Source organism: Saccopteryx leptura, chromosome 5, assembly GCF_036850995.1.
Source record: "Saccopteryx leptura isolate mSacLep1 chromosome 5, mSacLep1_pri_phased_curated, whole genome shotgun sequence".
NCBI lineage: Eukaryota > Metazoa > Chordata > Mammalia > Chiroptera > Emballonuridae > Saccopteryx > Saccopteryx leptura.
Window position 1 is genome coordinate 166,734,374 of NC_089507.1, and position 17,859 is coordinate 166,752,232.

The following is a 17,859-nucleotide window of genomic DNA, read 5'->3' on the forward strand; positions in this document are numbered from 1 at the left end:
CTAATATCCTCCATTAGAAGACTCCCCAACTTTATTTTAAATTTACAAATGTAATTAGATGGTTCAAGAGAATTTTTTTTTTTTTTACCTAGGTTGACTTGGTAGCATCCAACTCCTAAATGCAGCATGGATACACTGGGAAGCATAGAGAACACGCCCATTCTGTGACATTACTATCGACTCTACAGTTAACCCATTACTGCAGCCAAAAGGTTAGGAACCACTATTAGATGAAGCCCTTATAAAATCCTTGCCCAGGGGCTTTAGGGGCTTACAATTAAGCAGCATAGCTTAATAAAAATAAAAACAAAAGCAGTATTGTTTTTGAAGTCCTGTTAAGCCAACGGAACTTGAATGGTGGTTTTAAATTGGTCTTGAATTGGGCTATTTATCCCAATTGCTTTTTCTCAGTAGTCTTAAAGTTTCCAGTAGCTCAACAGAGCTTCCCTGGTACCTTTTCTTCAAACTTCTCAGCCAGCAGTGGTGGGATTCAAATAATTTAACAACCAGTTCTCTGCTGTAATGACCATTTTAAGTATAAAAAAATGATATACTGAAAGGTATATGCATTTAACACTTAAGTAACAACAATAAAAGAGGTACATAAAACTAGATTATAAGAGTTATAAAATATTAATGAAAAAACATTAATGTAACATACATTTTCTTCATTTTACTGATAGTAAATGAAAATTTCTAGGTTGAATTAGTAAATGGCATAGGCTATGCAGATTAAATATGATTGAATAATGTGTACGGCAAACCAGTGTGTCACAGGAAAGTTGTGAGCATTCTTCCACAGCTTCCAAAATGGGCAATAAGATAACCCTTGAAATCTATATTTCAGTTGGTTTATTGTGTCCTAGCTTCCTATTGGTTTCACCATTCGGGGAACATCAGCACATTCATAATATCTCAGAAAAATTTTGGGCGTAACACAAAACTGAAACAAATGACAGCTCATCACCCCTGGATGTTTGACACTTTTCCTCTTTATGACATATGTTTGTTTACTGAAGTAACAAATGTGAGGGAATTAAAATGTAGTATTTCATCAAAGGTATAGTGAGTTTATAAAATGAATAAATAAATATTACAAGCATAGTTCCATCAAATTTTCTTTACTTACGAATGGGATGAACATTACTATGGGTGCTTAGAACACGGTGTTCTGCAGATGAATGTTAAAAAAAAATAAGGAATGTAAATTTGTGATTTCCACAGTGGGTGGCTGCCCAGGCACCCAGCTTAGAGATAATCCTGATTACAAGTGCCATTTTAACAACCTGTTTACCAAACTCAACAAAAAATTAGGTATAGGTTCTGCTGAACCAGTGCAAACTGGCTGAATCCCACCACTGCTTCTCAGACATTCATCGTTCTAGAGTTCTGGCAAGTTTTTATGACCTAATGGCCGCAGAGCTTCTCCCTTCCTCTCCAGCTTGGGGTCCCTCAACACCAGCCCTCTCTTCCCAGAGCTCATTTCCTCTTGCTCTGTGTTCCTTGACAAGATCTTTTTCCTGCCCTGCTGGGATTTTTTTTAAAGAAGCCAGGCTCTTCAACTTTCTGAACTACAGAACACAATTGCTTCATAACTCCTCATTTTTTTTTGAGTGGATATGCAGCACAGAATCTCAGAAATGTGTGGTTAGACAGAAATAGTGATCTCCCTACAACTGTTTTGAAGCATCTCTGCTATTCACAATCCCTCTCAGAGGAAACAAAGGAAGTGACTATTTGTGGCAGAGCCCACAGGGTTTACCACAAGCACAACCTGAATGTGTCATTGCTAGTTGCAACTCAATGGCCCGCAGCTGTGGTCTGGATTTTGCAAAAGGTCCAGTAAAATATATTGAATGGCCACAGATCGTGGACATGTGCCCTGCACAAAAAATGGTCAAAGGGCACAGGTCTGAAAAAGGTGGCTCGGGGAACATTTTTAGTCTCCCCTTCCAAATAACTTTCAATTTTTCAAGCAGTAAAAATAATTATCTTACCATTTATTGGTCTTGTATTCTCCGCATTGGAATGGGAACTGGGTCAGCCAGTTTATGACTCCTTACCGTTTCACCTGATTTTTATTCTTCTCCTTGATGATGTGCCCAATTCCTACTCATCCTTTAGGACCGAAGTTTAGAGAAACCTATCCTGGAAATTTTCTTTGCTTTAAACTTTATATTCCCTCCCAGGAAGAGTCAGTTACCCAGTTCTGCAACTATTTTGGTTTTATGTAATGGTTTGCATTGCATTCATCACATTCTATTTTCATTCTCTATACACTGAAATGATCATGGGGCTTTGGAAACAGACAGACTTGCATTCAAATTCCAGATTTTCCAACTGTGGGATCACAGGTGAGTTACTCAAACTCTAAAACTCAGTTTCCTCACCAGTTAAGTGGGAACTTACAAGATAGTAATCTAAATGCCAGGTAAATAGAAAATGCTCAATTAATATGAGTCCTCTGCTCTCTCCTTCCTAACAGCATCTTATTTATTGTGATATTTCTATAACTGTGTCAGTATTTGGCACATAAATGGTTAAGAAGTATATATTGTAGTTATTGAGGAAATACATAAGACCTCTCTCTGAGGTAGATTATACATCATGTATTTTTCATCTTGAAATAAAGCAAACTACCCATCCCAAGTTTGATCTATTTTCCTAATCACTGAGTTTGTATTTTCCATTTTTAGTTCAATTTTCAAGATCTCTTTGGATCTTAGAAGCTTCCAGGTTGTAACCAGAAGAGTAAGTCACTGTTGCTCAAATTTCAGTGACCTTTGGTCAAACAATATTCAGGTTGAGTTTGCTTGTGTGCTTTATTTTAAAGAATAACTTGTCTCAAATAATCCCTAGATCCCCAACATCTTCTTTGGTTTTTGGTTGGAGATAGTACTTAAGCTCATGGCTTAAGCCATTTTGGGGCTTTTCAGTTTTCCCAGGTATCTCCCTTGTATACATGTTATCAAACTTCAATTTGTGTTTCTCTTGTCAATTTTTCTATTACAGGATTGGGGTCTTAGACAAGAACCTAGCAAGGTAGAGGTAAAATTATTTTTCCTCCCTTGCACTTCAAAAAGTAATTGTCTAACAGAGAAAAAACTTTAGTGACAGATGATTATACTTCATAGCAATAAGTATTAGAACTGAGAGAAGAAGGAGTTGTATTTAGGTAGTTGATTAATTCAGTAATTATTTGATGGTTGCCTATTGTGGGACAAGTACTGGTCCAGTCCATGGGAAAACAATGGTAAATGAGACAGATACGATCCCAGCACTTATGAAGGTTATCTTTAACTGAGGGTGAAGGGGGGGAGACAGTTCATTCACAAATAAATAATGTAGAAAATTTAAGAAGAATATTGCAAAGCAAATAGTGAGAGTGATTGGGCACAACTTTAGATTTGGTGGTCAGAGTGATATTTTTGAAAAAGAGACAACTGAGCTGAGTGAGACATGAAAGGTAATGAGGAGCCAGGTGTGTGGATGTCTGAGAGAAGAAGGTTTTTGGCAGAAGGAAAAGCAGAGGCAAGGTCCTGTGGGAGGAACAATCTTGATGTTTTTTAAGGAAGAGATAAGAGGTCCACATGGCTGGAGTCTCAGAGAGGTGGACAGAGATTACATCATAGAAGGATCTGTAAACTTGAATAGGATGTTTGAATTTTATTTTAGTGCAATGGTGGATTTTAAAAGGGATGTGGTGATGTAACCACAGAACCAGCTCAATATAGACCTATGCTGTTTAGCAAGATACTGAGATGCTTTTCAGAGACAACAGACAGAAACCACAAGTCACACAGCTGAAGAGTGAGCACAGTAGAGAACTTTTATCTCCAGCTGTACCTGGAACCAAAGTCTTGTACTGTGCTGCCATCCCCAAACACAAGGAACCCAAGGACAGACACACAGCTGGAACTTAATGCCGGCACACTTTCAGAAGCAAAGGGTCTGTTGTCCAGGGAGATCCAGGGCTGATGCCTTTTACCATAAATGGCCAAGTTCCAAGGTCCTCCAATTCAAATTCGTCCCACCAGCACTTTCACGCTGCCCCTAACCCCTTTAATGGAATTGAGGAACCACTTTTTTCCACCATCTCAGTTGACACCTTCTTGACCAACAAACCTCTCCTTACTACAAACTCTGATGTTTTGAATTTTGGCCTTTCAAAGCATTGGGCACACAAACTTGAGTTCCCTAACAGTGACGTTTTTTGTGGGTATCCTGGCCAGGGGATGTACGAGAAGCAACCAATGAGTGTACAACTAAGTGGAACAACTAAGTGGAAAAACGAGCTGATGCTTCTCTCTCTCTCTCTCTCCCTCTCTCTCTTTTCCTGCCTCTCTCTCTGTCTGTCTCTCTCAAATCAAAAGAAAAATTAAAATGCTGTGGTCTTCTCTCTTTCATTTCAGGACCACCTCAACCAGCCCAGGGAACCGGACTTCAAATAATCAAGACAACGAGAATCATGAGCATGTTTTACACTTTGATCTCACGAGTCCCTGATGGCAGCAGAGTGGCTTCTGCCTGCTTAGAGCCTGGATACAAGTGACTTCTCAATCCCCAAGACTTACTCAGGTGTCCAAAGGTTCAGATCTCAACATCAGAATCTTTAGCTAGCTCAAGCCTCATGTATTTTTTTCCTTGAATGTCAGAGAAGGATGAAAACACACATTTTAAATTACCAAAAAATCAGGGATTTGGCATGGTGTTGGGGCCACCTTGGACTTGGTGAACATGTTAAGGATTCTTGCTGTATTGGCCAAGAGTTTGCTTAAAGGCTTTAATCAGTGTAAAAAAAAATAGAAGACTGGATAAAGAAGATGTGGCACATATACACCATGGTATACTATTCAGCCATAAGAAATGATGACATCGGATCACTTACAACAAAATGGTGGGATCTTGATAACATTATATGGAGTGAAATAAGTAAATCAGAAAAAAAAAAACAAGAACTGCAGGATCCTACACATTGGTGGGACATAAAAACGAGACTAAGAGATATGGACAAGAGAGTGGTGGTTACGGGGGGCGGGGGGAGGGAAGGAGGGAGAGGGGGAGGGGGAGGGGCACAAAGAAAATTAGATTAAAAAAAATAAGAAAACTAGATAGAAGGTGACAGAGGACAATCTGACTTTGGGTGATGGGTATGCAAGAGAATTGAATGACAAGATAACCTGGACATGTTTTCTTTGAATATATGTACCCTGATTTATTGATGTCACCCCATTAAAATTAATAAAAATTAAAAAAAATTACCAGAAAAAGTAAGGACATTCTGGAATTTGTAAAAAGACTATCAGTGCTCCCCCCCGCCCCCCTCCCCAGCCCTTTCCAAATGTTGCTATTTCCTCTGTATTAGGTGGTAGCAATGATTTCGTCTCTCCCCTCAACCCCTTCCTAGCTGTGGATGGTGGCCTTCTGGTCTTCTCATCTGAAGTAGACAAAGGATGTCCCTTGAGACATTCAGCGCCCACCATCATGAAGATATTTCATGTCTTCCCTGTTCTCTTTCACATCTCTTGTTCAACATGATATGTTTACTTGGCTTCTCTGGGATCTCAGAAGACTGTACATCTTTATTTTATACTTAAAAATTTTTTCTCTTAATTGTGGGAAAAATGCTCCCCCATTAGTTTTAATTCCACAAGAGTCTTGGAAAATATTTTGAAAGTGTCATAGACCTAGAAAGAAGGAGAGGAAATAGACATGTGAACAGAAAAAGAATCAGAAGCACAAAAACTGGACAGAGAGACAGAAGCCATGTTTCCTGGACATCGTACATCTGGTTGAACAATAAAGAAGCTGGCCATGAACCACGAGTACTGCTCCCACCATGCTAACCAGTTTACTTTAATTGAATGTTTCCTCGAATACAATTTTGTCTGGTCTCTACCCAGCCAGAGAAAAGGCAAAACAAAGAAGGTTAAAAGAATATTATAGAATATAAGTGATAGGAAGATCCAAAAAAAAAAAAAAAAAAAGGATGGATAGAGTAAGACTGCCCATAAGGAGCAGAAGGAATGGGCTTTTGCACAGCAATATGTTGCTTGTTTTCTGTGCTTTATAAATAGAAGTGCTTGTGACACGTTGAGGGTAAAACCTGCAGTTAATCTGCACTTTTGGCTCTAGGTTTTCTCATTGGCTCTAGACATGTCAGCACTTGCCATCTGCTCATCCAACATGTCAAAGATCATGATCCCCTGGGTAGTAGTACCAGATGTGTGATAATAGATTTTCTTCATAGATGAAGGGGACCAAAAGTTTTGCTTTTTGAGATACTGATTGTAAGCTGTTTATTAAAGAAACAGAAAACTCAGAGAGAAACTTTGACCCTCCATCCTTTCCTGCCCAAGAAATCCAGATAGAAAAATTCTGCTTCAGGAAGAAAGTCTTCACATGTTTGCCTAGTCTAATTTGAAGTAAGTGTGGTAAATAGGAGGGCTTCAGGCAGGGGCCTGACAGCTAGATACAGCATGTCCCACTGTTTCTGAGTTGCCTAGCAAGAATTTGCCTTCCAGGAGCGTTCTGATTGATCTTTAACTGCGTGTAAACCCCCCATCCTCACTTCTGAAATCTAATAACCCATTCTCCCAGTTTTCTCCTTTGTCCAAAATGACATGTATACTCAATGTTGCCTTGCTGTCTTTCGAATTTTCTTGCTTATGTGAATTCTCCATGTGCATGTATTAAGATTTGATCTTCTCCTGTTTATTTGTCTCTGTTAAGCTGTTTCTGCCTGGCTAGAAGGATTTAGAAGGTAGGAGAAAGTATTAATTTTTTTTTTAGCCCTCACACAGATACATCATTTGAAGCCAACACCAGATTTTAGTCCCACATGAAGCCACATGAAGAAGTGGGCACCTGTTCCTTGCCTGAGAGAAGGACAGACCTTAAGCTCAGGTTTGACACAGTTGTCAGATTTTTTCCAAAGACCTGGTTGTCCAGGAGACCAAGGCTGGTTCCAACCAGAGGTTGAATCAGAGGCCGCTTGAGTGCTAAAACTGCTTGTCTCAAGATATCTCTCACTGACCAAATAGCTTCAAGTAAGTAAGTAAATAAAAAAAACTTAGTTTGTATCATTTCTTTGGGTTGCAATGTGAAGTCCAGCATTAAAATGAGTTTGTTCAGGGTACTATCTACAGATGCCTCCTCTGGGTGTTGGGGAGTGGGGTGATGTGTCCTTTGGAAGCGAGGGGATAGGAACAAGAAGGAAGGCCAGGTCATGACGGAGTCTCTTGGAGTTTTTGGGCACTGGGAACAGCCAGGCAGCAGCTTGGTGCTTGTCGTTGCCGTGGCCACTTCTGGTTTCACAGTAACTCTCTGCGGTGGGTACTGAGACCTCCATTCCACAGGTGAGGAGGCAAGGTCTTCAGGGAGAGTACATGGTGGATCCAAGGCTGACCCGAGGCCACGCCCCAAATCTCTGCCATGCAGCAGCATTCGCTGAGGGTGGGGACTGAGCCTCATTCATCTTTTTCTTCCTAGCACAAGATGCGTAGACCAACCTCACCAGAGCCTAGGAAGGCCGGGGAGGGATGCTCCCCAGAGCAGCATTTTCTGGGATGCTAAGAGTTTTCTCAAAGGGAAGAAAGGATATGCAAAGCTCTGGTAAGAAAGCTCAGATAATTTTCTCCACCACTCAGAAAATCTTATATTTTATGCATGGTAGTCACACCCGGTAGCTTTAGAAGATTTTTCTAGGAAACATCTCTGTGTGCCACTTTTTACTTCCTTGTTCATGGTGTGGTGGTGTCTTCTTCCTTTCCATTTTGGTAGCATATTAAGGTAGCAAACTCGCTCCTATATTAGAAATTATTTTCAATGAGATTGCAATTAATTTGTAAATTAGACACCAATGAGTGGAGAAAAAAACACATGAAACAGAAAACATTTCAAAATCACATATATGAAATTTATTTTATATTTTCCACCAACTTGATTATTTGACCTGTGAAGACATTTATCAACTTTCTGAGATGATGTGGCAGATACCCATACAAGATTAGTTACAATACAAGTGGCTTTGGCAAAGATTTAAAAATACGATGGAAATAGGACTCCATTGGTTTATAGAGATAAAAAAAGTATAATAAATTTCTAAGTTTTCTAGACTATGTCTGTATAATTGATAGTGTTACCAGTGGATAGGTTATCAAACATATTGATGTCAGACATTATGGCCAATGATGTAATATTTTTAGCCATTATAAAAAACATTAAAATCTATTCCATTAAGTATGATACTTTTTTGACAGTATGTCACTTGAATTATTACTAAAATATCAGCTTTACATAGAATCAAACTTGCTGAAGAGTGAATAAATGGATTTCTGAGTCTAGGTTAAAAAAAGGGTTTTAAGTTTTTGATAAAAAAAAATTAAAATTTGTACATCATATTAAGAACCTGAAACAATCTTACAAAAGTACATTCATTTATTCAGCATTTGACAGAAAGTTGGGCCCAAGGTGATCTGCAGAGACACGGAGGCTGGGTCTGGGAGGTGGCTCCGTCCCCATTGTCACTGCAGTCACCCAGCCCTCACTCCTCCTCTCCACCACACCAAAAGCCAGGTTAGTGCTCACAATATCGTCTCTAAAAATAAATGCGGACGCTATAAAAAGAAATGTCTTTAAACGCAACTATGGGTTTGGACAGCAGTAGAGGGGTAGCTAGGGCTTCAAAGCTCTTCCTGTGGGAGGAGCTTCCACTTCATGGAGGAGTGAATCTCCTCATCAAAGTTCTCCAGCTCCTGCTCCTTGGAGAGCTCCAGGAAAACCTGTGAAGGGAGAAGAAACCAAGGAGTGAAGAGTGTGGGTACTTATTGCACATTTGTGTTCCATGGGTGATGGAAAAATCACTAAGACAGACCTACCTGCTCCAGGGTGGACTGTGAGAGGCTGTACTCCTCCAGGTCGAAGCTCTGTTTAACTGCACAGGGATGGAAATGCATGAGGGCTTTATATGTTTTTATATCCAGATGGTCTTAGAATCAGAATGGAGTACAAATAACAATGTTTAAAAATGATTATTTATACTATTAAACTTTTATTTATTGATTTTAGAGAGAGAGGAAAGGAAAGAGAGAAATATTGATTTGTTGTTCCATTTACTTATGCACTGATTCTTTCTCGTATGTGCCCTAAGGATTGAACCCACAACCTTGGTGCATCAGGACAATGCTCTAACCTACTAAGCTACCCAGCCAGGGCCACAAATAACAAGTTTTAAAAATATTAAACAAAAAGGTTAAGATGATAACCATTGACAGTTGAACTACAGCATTAAGCTAGAAGAACACCAATACATTCACGCAGGTTTGGGGGAAATGTGCAGGTGTTAAGCTCGTACATTGCCCAGTTTTTGAGATCTCTATTGAAGGGAGGAAACAGTCTGAGAAGACTTCCTTCCCTTCAGATGAGTCAGTGTTTCTGTACACTCAGCAGAGGAAGAAGTGGAAGGCAGACACATTTTGAAAAGGGTTGCATCAGAAGATGACAGAGAAAGATGTCTGATTTTCTAGGGAGCAGGTAATCCTCACGAGGTTCTTTTCACCAATGCAGTTAGACCCAAGGCAAGTTAAAAGCCCTCTCCTTGACTAAAAAGGACGGGGAAGGGTAGTTAGAGCCCTGATAAGAGCCCAGCAGACTGAAAATATATCACCAACAGTACCAGGTGAGTGAGTACTGGCCACAGGGCCAATGTGGGGAGTGCTCCGATGCCGGGTTCTCTCTCACTCAGAGAATGGAAAGGTAGCACCACTGGACCACAAATGCCATCAACAAGAGTAAGAAGAGTCTTCTAGAACTAGGAGACTTGAATCTCTTCCTCAGGAAGGTAACAAGCCAGCAGAGATATCACTGAGCAGCGGCCATAAAAGATTATAGGAGGGAGATCTGGCCAGTACAGAGCAGAGTAGCAGGGTCAACAGGTGGCAAGGACAACATGAGCCTGGTGACGACAGACACAATGTGGTCAGTTTTAAAGTGCAGCTGACACAAGAGGATAGTCTTAATGACCAGACAAGAGGTAATTGTCTTAATATAGAGCCTAAGGCAAAAAATAATAATATGAAAGTCCACATAAAATTTAATTTTAAATATGTAAGCATCAATATTCCAAAAGAAAGCATTCCTATTAATGCATGTACAACTGAGTTTTGACTTAGGTTGTATCTATCTATATCTATCTATTATCTATCTATCTATCTATCTATCTATCTATCTATCTATCTATCTATCTATCATCTATCTATCTATACAAAAAGACAGGAAAGCCCCACAAAGCAAGAGTAAAAATCACTCTCATTACCCCATCCCCACAAATGCATGCAGAATTCCTCCACTTCCTTAATACTGTGCTCTGAAAATTCAATGTGAGATTTTAACTTTTGAATTAAACAACATATCACAGTTCGTTTTTGTCTTGAAGATGGATGATGTGACATAATCTGCTTTTAGGCTGTTATGGCAAAGTTTATCAGTCTTACCCCTCTCTAATTTGAAGAAAGCCTGGGACAAAGGCCGCACGTCTTCCACCGGCAACTTATAGACCATCAGATATGAGTACCTGGGAGGAGAGGGGAGGAGAGGGAGGCTGATATCACCTGTGGCAGGTGTAAACTGACTCAGACACCTCTCTGGTCTTTATTTCTGTAAGTGTGGTTTGGTGCAGGTGAAATGCATAGTGTGAATCCATAGTAATTAAAAGGAGGCAGTTCCCAAGGAGAAGTAGGAATGGGAGTCAGACTCAAGACAGTTTAGTGGCCTTGGCTCCTTGGATGGCAATGAGCAGACACAGTGCAAAGGAAACTTCCAGATTTGCCAAAGTCACCTTCCACTTTCATTCCTTTTTTTTTTTTTTAAGTGAGAGAAGGGGAGATAGAGAGACAGACTCCTGCATGCTCCTTGACCAGGATCCACCCAGCATACCCCATCTGGGGCCTATGTTGGGATCAATTGAACTACTTTTAGCACTTTAGACTGACATGCTCAGATCAACCAAGCTATCCTCAGCATCCAGGACTGATGCTTGAACAAATCAAGCCACTGGCTCAGGGAGGGGAAAAGGGAGAGAAGGAGGAGAGGGAGGAGGAGAAAAGCAGATGGTCACTTCTTTTGTGTGCTATGACCAGGAATCAAATCTGGGACGTCCATATACCAGGCCAATGCTCTATCCACTGAGCAAACTGGCCAGGGCCTCCATCTAAGCTCAACACTCACTCCTTGGCTTCATCCTCCAACCAGGCCGTGACACCAAGTCGTTCCTTCAAGTTTTTCAACTCGGATGGAAATTGAAGTCTGTTTTCCAGAAAATCTGTAATCTCCCACCTTCCCCCCTCCTACTCACACTGCTTTCCTAATACAGGATAACATAATTGAGTCCGATTAAGAGACTAGAAATCTCTAGTAATTCAAGCACCAAATAATAATGCCCAGCAACAATTTTTAAAAATAATTTGTTTCTCAGATAAATTTGTCTTTTTGTTATTTGAAAATCAGAAAGATTTAGATTTCATTCACAAGATACTATTTTATATATCTTTGGAACAATCATTCTAATCCATTTTGCTCATTCCCTGTACCTCTGTGACAAATTTTTGTTTGGTCCTGGGCTGCACGACGGGTTGCAGCTTTGATTTTTTTATCTGTACTCCGCTGTAGAAATACATTTTCTGACCTTGTTGTTATGACTGATTTCTCTTCACTGTCTTCTTCCCTACCTTCTAAATCATCTGTCTTCTGAAGTAAATTGTAGGTGTTAAAAGTGACCCTAAAATTAATCTTTGATTTTTTTTAGTGTATTACTTTTACGAGGATTGTTTCATTATCATATATAAAATTGGAAATATTAATAGGTTTAAAATAAAATAATCAGTTTTACATCCCAGTTTTGCCACTTATTAGGTATCATGTGATATAACCTAGTTACCAGTTTTCTATTCATAAGTATAATAGTTCATTTATCAAGACCCTTGTAAAGGCCAGACTCTCATAATGCCTTTCTGAAATCATCTCATTTTTCACTGGAACATCAAAACCTATTCTAGAAAGTCTCAGAGAGGATTAAATAAGACAACCCAAGACCAGGACAGTGCCTGGCACATAGTAGAACCACAACACACAACATAAACTTTCCATCAGCTCTTCTTTCATTTACTTTCTGCAGCATCCAGCAAATTATTTTTTTTAAGTTTCCTGTTGGGCCAAATGTGGAGTTGAATGACGACAAATAACCCACAAGGAGAAGCTGACATTTGACACCAGATCAAAGCCAGCCACCATCTTTACCTTTCCTGCCGAGCAGCCTGGGGGAAAAGCCTCAGGATCTCAGTGTGAAGAGGCTCCACCTGCCTGGGAGTCTTCACCTTCATCTCCAGCAGGTAATCCTTGCCAAATTTGCTCTTCAGTTGCTGGATGGAACCGATACATCTGGAAGGAAGAAGAGGGGAAGGAGAAGGAGGAGGTCATAACAGACATGGAATGCAATGTTTGAGACTCATGATTTACTGCTAGGGTTGTCTGGGGGCTTCACTGTTAGACCTTGTGAGGTGGGTCCAGTTCTTCACTGTGACCTCTCTGTCCACAGACAAACTCTTCCATCATGCACCTGGGGGTCAAGTGAGGTGGGCTTGGGTGGGCGGACACTCACTTCAGCTTTCCAGACACCATGATGGCCACACGGTCACATACAGCTTCAGCCTCCGCCATGTAATGGGTGGTCAGAAGAGCACCCCTTTCCATGTCCTTAAAGGTAGCCCGGATCGCCTGCCTAAAATGTCAAGAGAATATGTGCAATTAAGGAAGTCTTCTATTAATCAGATGGAAAAAGAAGAGAATTTTTTAACTGGCATGAATGTAAGTAATTAGCAAAAAAAGAGATTAAACAAGGGCAGGGGGGATGAGGAAAGGCCGGCCAGGTGAGAGCTGCTACCCCGGAGGCAGGCTCCGGAAGAGCAGCGCTCACTGAATCCAGCACGTATTAGAAGGCTGGGCTGAAGGAGAAATGCTGTCATGATCGGGTAGAACGAAAATGAATGCACAAGCCACGTACCACACCCTCCTCTGCCCCCACCTTCTCATCCTAATGAGAATTATTATTCTCATGAGAAGAACAGGACACTGGGTGATTGCATCATGTTGTATCCCAGGCATGCACCGTAGCTACCTAAAAGATCAATGGAGCAATCCCAATACTCAGAGTGAGTAGGTTTGGGACCTGACAGTGATTATTTTCCCTTTAATGAGAAATGATTAGGAAGCACTGTCAAGAAAAGTTTGTTTTTCTGCAAAGTATTGGTTATACTAATGACATTGAGTTTTTTTCCCCTCCTATATTAAGAAAGAGTTTAAGGCAGTGGTGGGATTCAAATAATTTAACAACCAGTTCTCTGCCCTAATGACCGTTTTAAGTATAAAAAAATGACATACTGAAAGGTAGTTTATTATTTTATGCATTTAATACTTAAATAAGAATGATAAAAGAGGTACACAAAACTAGATTATAAGAAAGAGTTTTAAAATATTAATGAAAAAATATTAAATAATACCTGACAAAAAACAAGTTGTCACTCACTGGTTGTTGGGCACTTTTTCTCTTTACGTTATATGTTTGTTTACTGAAGTAACAAACACGAGGGAATTAAAATGTAGTATTTCATCAAAGGTATAATGAGTTTTATGAAATAAATAAATAAATACATAAATATTACAAGCATAGTTCCATCAAATTTTTTTCACCCATGGATGGAATGAACATTATTACTATGGGCACTTATGAACATTATAAAGGAGGAAGGGGCCCTAGTTGGCTGACTCAGTGGTAGAACATCAACCTGTCGTGTGGCAGTCCTGGGTTGATTCCCAGTCAGTGCACAGAGGAGAAGTGCTCATTTCCACCTTCCCCTTTTCCTTTCTCTGCAGCCAAGGCTTCATTGGAGCACAGTTGGCCTGGATGCTGAAGATGGCTCCATGGCCTCTGACTGAGACACTAGAATGGCTCTGGTTGCAATGGAGCAATGCCCTAGATGGTCAGAACATCGCCCCCTAGTGGGCTTGCCAGGTGGATTCCAGTTGGGTGCATGCGGAAGTCTGTCTCTCTGCCACCTCGCTTCTCACTTCAGAAAAATACACACACACAAAAAGAGTAAGGAATAAAAAAGAGTAAGGAATGTAAATTTGTGATGCCCACATTGGGAGGCTGCCCAGGTGCCCACCTTAGAGAGAACCCTGATTACAAAAAATTAGGTATTGGTTCAGCCAAACTAGCGTGTACTGGGTGAATCCCACCACTGGCTTAAGGGCAAGGTAGCCGCCTTGCTTTCTGCAGAGGCATGGGTGGTGTTAGAGGCTGCAGCCTCTGAGCTGGGAGGGAACACTCTTGGTGGAGGTAAGGAACCCGGCCAGGGCCATGGCCAGTACAGTGGTAGCAGCTGGACGGACCATTGCTGCTGCAGGATTTGCAGGCTGTTATGTTTTGCAAGCCATAAAGCGCATGGAGCCTTAAGTCAAAGAAGTTTTCCAAAGTCTACCAAAAATCTGCCTTCAACGGTGACTATAACTGAGGTCTGAACCCAAAATAATAGTATGGGAAGCAGCATGAATACTAACTACTAGGTGTAAGCCCTACTGCCAATAAAGGAAAAATTTGAGGTACTCATCGATGCATTATGCTTTTAAATCACCCAGACAAGGGAGGATCTCCTTGCACAGTAGCCCCAAATAAAGAAGGTAAAGATTTACTAGAAGGTCAAGCTAAAAAAGGAAGTAAATGTATGATGAACTTTAAGTTCTTATTAGGTATGTAGAGTAGTACCAACTTTTTATAATAAAATGTCCCAAAGCTACAAATTTTAAAAATGAGGTAGAACAAACTGAGTCAAAGCTTTGGTATACGATTCTTGTTTAAATCTGAGGATTTTATCTCTGGCTAGGTAGCTCCATTAGAGCATTGACCCGACGTGCCAAGGTTGTGGGTTGAATCCCTACTCAAGGCACATACAAGAGTCAACGAGTGAATACTTGGATAGGCGGCGGGGAAATCACTTTCTCTCTCTCTCTCCCCTTCTTCTCTCTTTCTTTAATCAATAAATTTTAAAAATTAGAAAAATTTTAAATCAGATTATAGACTATTTAGAGATTAATATAAATAATTATGGATAAATATATAACATTTAAATGGAAATACTGTTCATTACTCAGTTAGCAAATGACTTGGTACTTACTTTCAGGCAAAGTGAACATGAAAGTCTCTGCTCTCAAGGAACCCCAGTCTAACAAAGACTGAAGAACTGGATATTAAAATACGATGTGATAACTATTTTGATGGAATTAGCACGGCTGTTATAGTAGGCTCCTCTCATTGGGAGGAAAGGCTGTCAGCTCAGCTGCTTGGAACTCTGAACTTAAAAGTGAATTTAGCCACAATTGTGACCTAAGAAACTGAGATATAGATGTTTATATCACTGACAGAATTCAGATTTCATAAATTAGACACTTGATAAAAAAGAAAAACCGTTTGAGGCAGTGGTCCCCAACCTTATTTTGGGCCACGGACTGGTTTAACGTCAGAAAATATTTTCACAGACTGACCTTTAAGGTGGGACGGATAAATGCACAAAATAAAATTATGCGACCGGCGTAAAAACTGTGGTATTTTTAAATATAATTGTCGAACTTACAAGACAAGCATCAAGAGTGAGTCTTAGGCGGATGTAACAGAGGGAATCTGGTCATTTAAAAAAAATAAAACATCGTTCAGACTTAAATATAAATAAAACAGAAATAATGTAAGTTATTTATTCTTTCTCTCTGGACCGGTATCAAATTGCCCACGGACTGGTACTGGTCCGCGGCCCGGGGGCTGGGGACCACTGGTTTAAGGCATAAATTTTACAGGAGTAAAACAATTCACAGATAATCCAGCAAGGTGTCCATGCTGGCCCTGACCAGGTTGGGCTCCTCACCACATCTGCTGCTGCCCCTCGGGGTCCATGCCCGTGGACGGCTCGTCCAGCAGCACCACCGACGGGTTTCCCAGGATGCTCAGCGCGAAACACAGCTGGAACAAGAGGAACAGCGCGTCTGGCACAGCCTGTGGTCTGTGCAGAGTAACAGTGAGCCCCGTCCCTACCTTTCTTTTTATTCCCTCAGATAAAGCCTTCACGGGACGCTTCTGCTGGTCCTGCAGCTTGAGCACATCCACCAACCTGAAGGAAACACAAAGTAACTTTACAGACTTCTGACAAGGAGCAAGAATGGGGCAGAATGGGGCACCGGGCCACGCAGGACAAAGATGGAGAGCAGAACCAGCAATGTGGTTCTGAAAATAAATGCTGGACCATGTTAAAAATGACTGGTTTAATTCTCTCCCATCACCTAAAATCAGTTTTTCCTTTTAAAATATTTTAAGGGTATTTCATGATATCCAAATAGCTGTTCTGTGATAGTTTATGCTTAAATTCGAGTACTTTTGAAAAATTTATCAACGAACATTATATGAGAAAATAACACTTTGAAATCGGGGAAACCAGCTCCTAACTGCATATCTACCCAGTGTGGTCTGGGTCAATGTTGACAGTCTCCTGTGAAGTTCCGAGTTTCCCTTGAAGGTTGTCACTCCCAACTGTGTCCCTGGACCCCTTGGGTAGAGAACAGGTGGGTCCCCCATGTACCGTGAGATGGCGAGAGTGGCGTCCGCTTTCCTCAGCCCTTTCACCGCAGCGAACACCTCCAGGTGCTCCCTCACCGTCAGGCTGGGCCACAGCGCGTTCTCCTGAGGGCAGTACCCCAGGAACTCCGGGGGGACCCTGTCGCTGCTGCCTTTTAGTAGCACCTGCAGGGGAAAGTTTACTCTCAGGCCCTAGGACATGCATTGTTTCTCTGTGTTTCCATGACGTCTTTGTCCTTAGAAACCCAGAAAAACTAGAGAAATTCTCGGGCCTCCTTGAGTTTGATCATCTGCAACCATCGTGCATTGGAAGAAGGTTGTCAGAGTTTAAATGCGTGGAAACAAACAAATATTCAAGGTCAGTGATGTGAGGTAGGGTGATTGGAGAAAGCCTGTCTGCCAAGGGACCTGTCTGCAGAAGGGTGAGTAGGCGCCTGCCGTGGGAAAGGACAGCAATTTGGGTCACAACAAAGCCTGTGAAGGGATGATGCTCAATGTGTTCTTGGACCCCAGGCAAAGGTAGGGGCCCCGGAGCACACTGGCCCAGGAAAGCAGAGAGAGCTGTGACAGTAGGGACGTGGAAAATAGTGAGAGGTCTTTGGAAATACTTAAGCAAGACAATGACATTGTTTATAAAGATCACACTGGCTGATCTGATTAAAGCTGATTTCATGACACCCAAATAGTTGTTAGCTTTATAATTATGATCTCACATAACCTTTAAAAATATTTTATTCCAATATATCAGCGAACTTCTTTGATGCTCATGCTTTAGGAGAAATAAAATACTGACTTAGTGTCCAGGTGGTGATTGAATGGAGGGTGGTCTCAACTGAATGAACTAAGAAGTCCAGGTAGGGTCTGCTGAGCCACCACTGTCACCTAGAGGCCCCCTTCATGAATACTTGCTCTCACCTCAGCTTCAGAGTGACTGTTAATATGTATTCTCCTTCCTTTTTAGTGAGAAATCTGTCAATCACGTACCTGGTGGTCTTCTGCCTTGAGGGCTTTACAACCACCAGCCCCTTTCCCATGGTGTAATTCCATAGACCTCTGCCTTATGTTCTTTCCATTCTCCACTCCCCTGGGCATGCTTTCCAAAGGCATTCTTTCTTTTTTGTGTGTGTGACAGAGAAAGAGTCAGAGAGAGGGACAGGTAGGGACAGACAGGCAGGAAGGGAGAGAGA

At 41.1% G+C, this 17,859-nt stretch overlaps 1 protein-coding gene and 2 pseudogenes across 5 annotated transcripts in view; 2 read left to right on the forward strand and 1 right to left on the reverse strand.

Annotated features, from left to right (window-relative positions):
- LOC136406602 (prefoldin subunit 4-like) overlaps positions 1-4,506 on the forward strand; it is a 61,736-nt pseudogene extending 57,230 nt beyond the window's left edge.
- A 3,390-nt stretch (positions 4,507-7,896) lies between these two features.
- ABCA8 (ATP binding cassette subfamily A member 8) overlaps positions 7,897-17,859 on the reverse strand; it is a 198,498-nt gene continuing 188,535 nt past the window's right edge. For all 5 annotated transcript variants that reach the window (XM_066386727.1, XM_066386729.1, XM_066386726.1 and 2 more), the window contains 8 exons: positions 16,677-16,837; positions 16,136-16,211; positions 15,969-16,063; positions 12,656-12,775; positions 12,295-12,435; positions 10,494-10,573; positions 8,880-8,935; positions 7,897-8,783 (listed from right to left, as the gene is read on the reverse strand). In XM_066386727.1, the coding sequence (XP_066242824.1) occupies positions 8,685-8,783; positions 8,880-8,935; positions 10,494-10,573; positions 12,295-12,435; positions 12,656-12,775; positions 15,969-16,063; positions 16,136-16,211; positions 16,677-16,837 (828 nt within the window). In that variant the 3' untranslated portion in view covers positions 7,897-8,684. The remainder of the gene's footprint in view (positions 8,784-8,879; positions 8,936-10,493; positions 10,574-12,294; positions 12,436-12,655; positions 12,776-15,968; positions 16,064-16,135; positions 16,212-16,676; positions 16,838-17,859) is intronic.
- LOC136405648 (mitochondrial import inner membrane translocase subunit TIM14 pseudogene) lies at positions 14,414-14,810 on the forward strand (annotated as a pseudogene).